General features: G+C 42.5%; 1 protein-coding gene across 4 annotated transcripts; it reads left to right on the forward strand.

Moving 5' to 3' along the window:
• Positions 1 to 251: 251 nt before the first annotated feature.
• On the forward strand, positions 252 to 9,464 carry LOC143315729 (PWWP domain-containing DNA repair factor 3B). 4 transcript variants are annotated; one of them, XM_076723299.1, is made up of 15 exons: positions 252 to 465; positions 1,363 to 1,383; positions 4,630 to 4,781; positions 4,912 to 5,216; positions 5,330 to 5,585; positions 5,767 to 5,907; positions 5,998 to 6,068; positions 6,447 to 6,523; positions 6,830 to 6,890; positions 6,987 to 7,062; positions 7,199 to 7,249; positions 7,356 to 7,597; positions 8,322 to 8,543; positions 8,670 to 8,758; positions 9,076 to 9,464. In XM_076723299.1, exons 3-15 carry the CDS (start codon positions 4,775 to 4,777, stop codon positions 9,125 to 9,127), a joined length of 1,650 nt encoding a protein of 549 aa, XP_076579414.1. In that variant the 5' UTR covers positions 252 to 465; positions 1,363 to 1,383; positions 4,630 to 4,774; the 3' UTR covers positions 9,128 to 9,464. The 4 variants fall into 4 exon arrangements, with proteins under 4 accessions (XP_076579414.1, XP_076579236.1, XP_076579502.1 ...); XM_076723121.1 differs by lacking the exon at positions 1,363 to 1,383 and having other exon boundaries at positions 267 to 465; XM_076723387.1 differs by lacking the exons at positions 252 to 465; positions 1,363 to 1,383 and adding an exon at positions 2,768 to 3,582.
• The last annotated feature ends 596 nt before the right edge of the window (positions 9,465 to 10,060 follow it).

Consider the following 10,060-nt stretch of genomic DNA (forward strand, 5'->3'; position numbering starts at 1 on the left):
TGGCAAAGTTAAAACTTGCACAAGACCACTATGCATGTCGGTTTTTGAATGTCTCCACATTTAAGAAGTGATGTGTAGTTACTAAAGTTAATCAAATGTGAAAACTTGTACTCTATGATGTAAAACATGTGCATTAGAACAGCAGGAATGGAACTTGAGAGGGCCACTGAATGCAAGTGAGAGATGATTGGATCCTCGTACTCCCGTCCAGTAGGTGGCGGTAGCAACAGGTCGTTAAGATAACCAGGCTTAAAACCGTGACCCGGGAGTCCCAACAAATGCAAAGCGCTGTTCCTGGCTACGAGAATTGTATGTGCGATTGTTGATTAAATGTTGACTGCTTTATCGAAATTTGGAGGGGTTTTTCCAGTCTACAACAAACCGTGAATTACGACGAATACCGGAAGTCTTTGCGGTCGTTGGCAGCAAACTGTCCAAACAAACGACTGAATTAGAGAGTTTCAGGTGAGTGGCTAGTTGTACATCAGTTAATGCGACTGTTTCGTCTCTTCTGCGGCCGGAACTTCACTTCATCTAGTCTAGAGCAGTGCATGTACCAACTATTGCATGAAGTGCTGGTAACGTTGGGTAACGTTACTTGTAACTATAGGCTGTAGGTTGCAAAGTTCTGTGTGTTACGTCACGTAATGTGCGTTAGCGGTAAGTCACTGTCAGTGGCAACGATTCAGTTCGTGACCATATTTCACGCCGAGAATGACATAGTTTAGATGTATCTGATAAAACATGGTCAAATACTTAGCTTCCATATTTGACCTGTTGGTTGAACGCCTCATTTTCGTCATTATGTTTTGTCGTAATCAGTAGTCAGTTCCTACAGTAGCCGAGAACGGTCAAACCGAACACTGCCTCAAAACAGCATCTTCTACATTTTTTTGTGTGTGTGCACCAGAGGGGTGGGCGTGAAGGCAAGCGTTCAGTCTATGTGCAACATCAGTATCCTGAACGTTATCGATATACCAAGAGCAAAACAGGCAACGGTAGCAAATAAAAAGTGGTAACAAGGATGAGTAAAAGTCATCTGAATTCACTGGAAAATACTGTGAACACAGTAATTATAAAAACAAAATAATCTAATAACCTAATTGTAAATCGTTAGTTTAACACATGACACAGGAAACGACCCAAGCACATTTTGTGCAGAGGCAGAGTGACAAACTCACACTGAGACAGCTCTGTGTATTATGGTGTGAAGAAAGTGGTCAACGTTGTCACCACAAAAGTACGCCGTGGTGCCAAATGGTAGACATTTGCTGCTGGAGACATGAAAACAAAACTTTATATGCATATATTTTTGTGTCACTATCAAAGAAAGCTTCAATTGTTGATTTTCCTTTTCTTTAGGCGAGAAGATCATTTTCACACGTACGTATACAACCAGGGAATCCAGGGATAGATGCTACGTGATAATAAGTGGATTTTCATTTTATTCAAACTGGAAAACATGGCAATTATTCGACTCCAATTAAATCAGTGTTATTGTCTGGAGTTAAACTGCAGTGGCCACTCCCTGCTCGTAAGCCAGACACACACCTTTAGTCATCTGCCTGCCAAGAAAGCTCCCTGACGTGTCATATGCAGTGGATGTTCTTTCAATAAAACATAGCTGACATTAGGACTGGTGGCTCATATGTGGTTTGTTGGTCTGTCCTGAAAGGAGAACTGGAACTGAAGTTCCCTCAGAGACTGTCAGAATACAAAAGTTCACATATGACAGGATGACTTGTTTAGTTAGCAACACCAAAAGCACCAATAGTACACCTTAAAATTTTGCTTACCTCTGTAGCTCCAGTTACCCATTGATACCAAAAGTAACTTATGTGTCTGCTAGCTAATCTCCACAGCATGGTAGTGCACCTAAAGTAGTGTAATAAACCTGGATTTTGGTGTAAGTGGAGCCTCAAATGGTCCCGTAATTAAACAACAAAAATGAGGAGATAGTACAGGACTTGATGAAATAGATTAACCCTGTAATTATTTCATGCACCTGCCAATCAGGTACATGCAGGATGTCTGATCTGCCTTCTCAAAAGCCACCTTTGAAGGCAAGTAACAACTGTGTGGGCAACAAGCCATTATTTATCATAGCAGAGTTGATTGCCAGACCGCTACATTCCCTTAAGCACTGCATACCGACAGCAGAACAGAACAGTGTCTAAACTACCCTACTCAGTGGCATCACTACAGCTTATCTGACACAACAAGCAAGGCACACAAATTAACACAAATCAAATAATGAGAATAGCAGTTTAAAAGACTTGGCTTCCCCCAGGGTCTGAGCTTTGGTGCTGGTCTGGCCCTTGTCAGAATCAGAGGACCTCTACCCAAAACCCAAGGCATGACAAGCTTTATTGTTTGCAATTAGACACATTTCAAGCTTTGCACACAATATTATGTGTTGTATTCAGTGGACAGGCTGATGTTCCAGGTACCAGCTCTCAGGCTCCCAAGCTCTCTCCCTCCAACTCTCAACCCTCCCTGGTGATCCCTCCCTTGGACTCAACTCCCACATCCTCCACAGCACCCTCTCCACTAGCACCACCCCCTGCCTGACTGCGGGCCAGGTAAGAAGACAGCTGGAGATGCTGCACCTGGGCAAGGCTGCTGGCCCTGACGGCATCAGTTCCAGAGTCCTGAGGACTTGTGCTAGCCGGCTGTCCGTGATCCTGGGACACCTCTTCAACCTGATCCTTAGCCTGCAGAGAGTCCCGGTGCTGTGGAAGACGTCCTGCGTGGTTCCTGTTCCAAAGAAGCAATCTCTATCTGGCCCCAACGATTATAGACCCGTTGCCCTTACATCACTCAAGAGAGACTCTGAGACCATGGAAAGTAGTACAGGAGCACCACAGGGGACTGTCCTGCCTCCTTTTCTCTTCACCTTGTACACCTCAGATTTCCAGTACAACTCTTCATCGTGCCACCTACGGAAGTTTTCGGATGACTCAGCGGTGGTGTGGTGTATAAAGGATGGACGAGAGGAGGAATACAGAGCAGTGGTGGACGATTTTGTGGAATGGTCAGGTAGAAATCACCGTGGCCAGGACCAAGGAGATGGTTATTGATTTCAGAAGGAACAGGACGACCACACAACCACACTGTGTATTCTGGGGGAGAATGTCGCAGTGGTTGAGGATTACAAATACCTCGGAGTGCACCTCAACAACAGACTGAACTGGACAACTAACATCAACACTGTGTATAAGGAGGGGATGAGCAGACTGAGGAAGCTCAGATCATTCAACATGTTCAGCAAGATGTTGGAGATCTTCTACCAGTCTGTTGTTGCCAGTGCACTCTTCTTTGCTGCAGTGTGCTGGGGGAGCAGCATCGGAGCCGGCGACACCAACAGACTGAACAAACTGATCAGGAAGGCCGGCTCCGTTATGGGTTGCAAACTAGACACTTTTGAGGAGGTGGTGAAGAGGAGGACACTCGACAGACTGTTTTCCATTGTGGATGACCCTGAACATCCTCTTCACCACCTCGTGGACAGACAGCGGAGCTCCTTCTCTGCTGTCACAAGGGCCGCTTCAGGAAATCATTCCAGCCACGAGCCATCACACTGTACAATAGCAACTTAAACAATTAATCAGCCAACCTCACAAACCCCAATATTTTAAATATTATCTGCACTGCTGCAATATTGCACATACGGTCCACGGTTTACATTTATTTATCACCCAAAACTACACAAATATTTTGCTATATTTAGCTATTTTTTGGCTTGTAAATACTGTCTATATATTTAGTTATTGTATTTTTTATTATATTATTATATAATATGTGTTATATATTATAACACATATTATATAATGATAGATTTAGTTTTACTTAGTTATATTTTTATTTTTATTCCTTCTTACATTTTTTGTCTCTTGTTACTTTTTATATATATGTATGTATATATATGTAAAGAATCAAATCCAATACAAAAGAACATTTGACAAGAGGCATCACATATACGCATGCACACACTGTACACCAGACTTTAGTCATACTACTGTTCTGTGAATTGAAATGAAATTTTTAAATATGTCCATTTCAATCTACCTAGAGCCAATTGTCGAAGTCGGTGTGAGTCCTTCCCTCAAAATTTCTTGATAGTTACTGCAGGATGTCTGTTCAGAGCTCTGTTTGTCAGCGCTGTACTCTCTCAGTACCCAGTATTTACACAAATATTTAGAGTATAATTTACTTTCTCTACAATTCTAAATTTTTAGTGCCCTTTTTCCCTTTATCTGGTTCTTCCACTATCCCTACACTTAGGCACTAGCAGGAACCTGTAAGTATTTTATCTGTGCTGGTTCCTTTGTCGAAATTACATTATAATTTGCAGGACTCTGCACAGATAATTGCAGTCTGTAATTTAAATAGTTTCCGCCAGTTTGAAGTGTTGTTTTGCATATTTTGAACCTGTTTCTGTGGTGACTGGCTTTCCCATATTTTCCTGATTTTAGCTGGCACGAACGCATGTAATGAATGCAGTGTGAAGATGGCGTATATCTCAATGCCAACATGGCCTGACTCTTATGAGAAGGAACGCCCTTCTTGATAAAGCCCAAATGTTTTAGATTGGTCCTTAACTGTCCTTGTCTGTCTTCTGCCACACAGCTTTTTCCTGTCTGACAGGCTTGGCACCAGCGCTGGAGACTCATTTGCACAATGTCACATGTTGATACTTGAGCAGACCTCTTATTCAGCCTTTCCAGAAATCTTTCCAAAGAGAGGATAAAGTCAACTCAAACAAACTCAAACAATGAAAGGTGAGCCAACATGAAATCTTGTCATTTCACTTTCTGAATGTTGTTGCGAGTCCGCTAAATCTGCGTCCTTCAAAGACACACAAGGAGCAACTCCAAATGACTCTAGAAGTATGACTGAATGATCTTTCAGGTGGACCGCGAAAAAGGAAACTCAAAAAGACGCAGGCAGAGAAAGTCTCCATTTCAACTCAAGCCACAGAGGAATCAAATGCTGTGCCGTGCAGTGATTTTGCCATCGTCAGCCAGCCTGCTGCGAGTTTGTTACCGAGGACTCTAAGAAGAGGGAGGGGACAAACACAACAGGCACAGGACGCCTACCTGACCTCCACACCAGTCCACAGCTCCTCCTCTGACATCCTGTCCAACATTTCAAAGTCCCCTCCTCGAGCAAAACAAGTGAAGCTCGAATACACTGAACTCTTCACTCAGTTGAAGGTGTTTGATTCTATTTTTACTTATTTCCAGCATTGTGAGCCCACAGATTCTCCAGCCTGCACAGTTCATTTCAGTGATGTTCTTTAACTCCTTTCATATCTGTTCCATCGTAGACGTCAGAGATAGATTCACCACGCTCCACATCAAGATCTCAGAGCAGACGTGGGAGGGGTCATGCTTTGCAACCAAGACAAGTTAGAAGAAGGGCGGCAAAGGAGAAAACAGAGACCTGCAGTAAAACCAGAGCCGCATCAGCCAAGTGCCGGCGTGGCAGGACGCAGAAGACGGAGACAGAGGATACCACTACTCAGCCAGTAAAACGCTCCAGACCAAGACTTGAACTGGAGAAGCTTGATGCAGCAGAGCAAGGTAGAGTCTGTCTCACGCAGAGACAATGTGTCTTTTATGAGGTCGTCGACCTCCTGAATACATTGTGTACAACCACAATTTTTGTAGAATCCATCTTAAATCTGTTGTGCTCTGTGTGGATTTATATTGGTCAGATACCGCTGATCTGTTCTAATACTGTGTTATTTCTTCCCACAAAAAGAAGAGTCTTTGCTGTCCTCAGATCTGTCAATAGAGCTGAGTTGCCACGAGGAGCAGCGTCTGTCTTTGTCCTTCCAGGAGGATGAGGAAAGCGATGATGAGGAGGAAGAGCTACCGAGTTTCTTGATGCAGGTGGACAAAAGTGAGAGAGCTTGTAATGACTGAGTGCAAGCTGTGTTCAAGCTGTAGAACGCACACTGTTTGCTTTAAGTGGATTGTTTTTGTCTTTCAGAGCCGCTGTCGATTACAGAGGGGATGTTTGTGTGGTGCAAATTTAGAAATTATCCTTTGTGGCCTGCATTGGTGAGTGCAAAAGCCTCTGTGAATCACTGATTCCTCATAAGTCCACGTTTTTATAAAAGTGTTTAGATGGAACAACACACAATTTATTAAGATTTTTGCCTCACATTTGAGAAGCTTGAACTTTTTGTTCAATCAATGACTTCAACACATATTATAAAACGTTTCCATCGTACAACTTGTGTAGTTGATTCATCTTTTCAGCACTAAGATACACGATGCTAACCATAGCTATGCAGGAAAAAGAGGTAGATGACATTCACGGGGGAGTTTAAATGAAAGACCACTATGAGCCTGAAGTATGAGTATAAAGCAATATTAAAAACTCTGGAAGTGTTAATGGTTTAAAGTGTTTAAAATCCATATTTTTTCACTCTGCAGGTAAAAAGCGTGAACCGTAAGCAGAAAAAAGCCAGCATCATTTTCATTGATGACTCAACGATTCACAAAAATAAAGGGTAGGAGATAAAAAGATTTTGTCTCTCGCTGCTTTGTTGGTGAATGCCTCTGCGCTGTTAAAGTGTATAGGACTGAGGTTGTGAGGGTCCCTTGTCCACGGAGTGTCTGGAGATCACATCTCTTAACGCCTGGCTGCTGCAGATCACCAGCACCGGTGTCTCAAAATGAGTGAAAATGAATGAAAGACATGCATCCTGTGCAACTAGATGTAGCAGTAAAAGCTCTGTATAGCCTGATGTGTGAACTTCTGGCATGCACAAATCACCAGGAGTATATTTTTCAGTTGTCTGTTTGTGCTCTCAAAGGTTTACTGTGGCTCTGAAAACCCTGAAGCCTTTTGAGTGCGAGGAAGCTAATGAGCTGGTGGTAAGACGTGCTCATAAATTATACACCCAGTTTTCTGAAAACGTGTTTTCCTGGCAACAGTGGCTGACAATCTGTGTTTCTGATATTTGTCATTAGTGTAAAGCCAAAGAAGAGTATGATGCTGCAATTGAGTGGTCCTTGGAGCTCATAACAGACTACAGAATACGGATTGGTGAGAATCGTCTCTTTGATGGTGATGCAGACAGAGACGCATAAAGAATACTGATATTTACATGCATTATACATAAACAGCATTACTCTGATACCACTGGTTTATTAGCAGTATTAATCATGCTCTGTCTTTGTAGCTTGTGGCTCATTTTCTGGCTCCTTCATCGAGTACTTTGCTCATGACATGAGTAAGTTTTGTTGTGTATCATTCAGTATCACGGCACTGCAGAATATGAGGCTGCTGCAGCTCTGCTTGGCTCTGAAAATGCTCTTCACTCTCTTCATATACTCCAGGCTATCCAGTGAGGAGGAAGTACCCACAGGCAGCCTCAGAGAGACTAACCATTGCCAGCGATACCATGGTGGAGGCGCTGTGTGACGATCATAAGGAGGACAGCGTCGGTGAACAGCAGGAGGAGGTCAGCAAGAGTTTAAAGAGGCTGCTGCCGGACCGGAGTCATGCCGCCCACAACCGTGCCAATGAGAAGCTCGTACATTTCATCGTAAAGCAGCGCATGGTGGAAGAACACCTACTGGTATGGTTAATGAATATAGTCATACATGGACACGCTTCAAACACACGTCTTATACTCAGATATTCACAATTCCTGACTATCACACAGGCTTAGGCCTAGATTAGTTCTTTAGAACCTTAAAGAAGAAGTTACTATTTTTGACCCCAGATCAACTCCAAACATTGACTGCGTATTGCTGTTAGAAACTGAGTACAGTTAGCTGACGATAAGCCTGATCAGCCACCATCAGTGAATACAAACACACATTATTAGACTGTCAAATAACTAACTGCACTCAATGAATATCAGACAACCTGATCATACATTCGCAGTTACTTTGTGTCTCTGTGGTGGTGACAAAACGTTAAAAAATATGAGCAGAAGCTCCATGTGCTCTTAAACTGAACTATTAAAGGTTCACGCTTGTTCCAGCAGACCTCTGCCAGACCAGCATAACATGAGTTAAAGGTTAACTTTAAGCCGGCCTTGTTTTATGTGGAAAGACAGCAGCACAGTGAAGCAGACTGAACATGCCTGTGGTTTGGGAGTTTCAGGCTGTATGTTGGGTGGGTGGTCATGTCAGAGGCTTTGGAGCAGACCTGGGGTCCACAGGAGTGACGTTTTCTCATTAATATTCAGATATCATTTTGATAGACATTGTGTGTAGCGTTAAAACAGAGCATGCAGGATGAGTGCCGTCCTTGTGTGAGTAACCCCCCCCCTTCCGTTATCACTCCCCTTATAGGCTGTGATCAGTGGGCAGCAGCAGTCCAAGTGGCTTCGCTCCTTTCTGAGGGCCAATCGGAGACGGGTGGTGAACATATACCTGGAGGATGACCAGCAGTTGGACCAGGTCTACTTGTACCTGAATGATCTCTACACAACAGCCGTGGCCACCGCCTCATGCCTGACGGAGGTGCTGATCAGGGACCGTGTTCCCTTTGTCCTGGATGTGCTTCTTCCTGAGGTGAGCTCTCCTCAGCACTCCATTGTATTTTTTTTTTTTAAATTTGCAGCATATCTTTTCTGATCTGCAGTTCACACTCTGTAGTTTGTGGTACAGGTGTTGTAAGATTGTTGTCCTCCTGTGCAGGCCATCATCTATGCCATAGCTGGGGTGGACAATGTCTCAGTTGAAAAGGCAGAAAAAAAGTACCTAAATGGGCGATGTATCAGTAACAGGTAAGGTTTTGATGAATAACAGTTTTACAAAGTGTTCCTGAGCCCATGTAGTAATATCCTTTATACAATCATGTGTTCACAAAGTGGTGAACTTCTCTCCATCCTTGCTTGAGAGCGGCTGAGTCTTTCCAGGATGCCCCTTTCATACCCAATCATGATACTATCACCTGTTACCAATCAACCTGTTTACCTGTGGAATGTTCCAAACAGGTGTTTTTGGAACATTCCACATGTTTCCCAGTCTGTTGTCGCTCCTGTCCCAACTTGTTTGAAACGTGTTGCAGTGATCAGTTTGTCTCATTTCTTTTTCCTTTCAGAGAAAGACAAGCGTTTGACTTGATGCTTGAGCAGCAGATGAGGAACAAATGACAGCCTCCGAACACGCACTTGCATTATTTTCTGACCCCATCGTTTAGAAGACGCATTATTGCAAAAAAAAAAAGAGGAAACTGTTTTGATTCTTTTTTCTTTTTTTTTTTCAAATGTTTTGTTTGCAGACAGTATAGCCACATGTGTGTGCCTTATGAACTCTGTAAATAATGGATGTGAAAAGCTACAGTAATTATCAGAACCAATATTCGACAATCTAATCTGCATAACTGTTTGCTGCCAAATTCCTCACAGAGGTAAGCTATTGTCTGTATATGCTTGTGTTTCAAAATATTTTATAAAATAAAAGAATACAGTGATTTTTTTTTTTTTTTATAAACAATTTAGTCCAAAGGTTTTCACACACTGAAAGAGGGACAAGTGCCAAATAGAAATCAGCCCTTTCAACACAAGTCTTCATCACAAACATCACTGTATAACCCAGTTGACCTATGAACCACCTGGGGGCCTCAGGGCAAAAATCGGCCCCATCATGACAAATTGAATCACTGTAATTCCATAAATTTAATTACAAACCATTCAGAACCTTTTCAGACAAGAAAACCCTATAAAATGTTTTTGATGAATGTGTAGTATTGAAGTCTTCCCTTGGAAAGTAAGTTTGGGAGAGTGTTAAATGTATTGTTTGAACTCCTTGCTAAAGGCACTGAAGCATGGTTTGTTACCTGTGAATTTACATTTATGGATATGGAATTTGACCATTGTGACGATAGGACTCATCATGTACTTCAGTGTTTTTTTTGTGTAGTATTTTCAAGGAGAGCCAACAACACATTCTTCCAAAGCAAGACAAAACTCTCAGCAGTATTCTCAGCAATAAAACCACAAACTGTAGGGTTGTGACAGAAATACTTCACAATTGTGCACAAAACATAGAGAAACTTCAGTTTACATTAACATGTCTTGATTTTT

This window comes from Chaetodon auriga, chromosome 1 (assembly GCF_051107435.1).
Source record: "Chaetodon auriga isolate fChaAug3 chromosome 1, fChaAug3.hap1, whole genome shotgun sequence".
Classification (NCBI taxonomy): Eukaryota; Metazoa; Chordata; class Actinopteri; order Chaetodontiformes; family Chaetodontidae; genus Chaetodon; species Chaetodon auriga.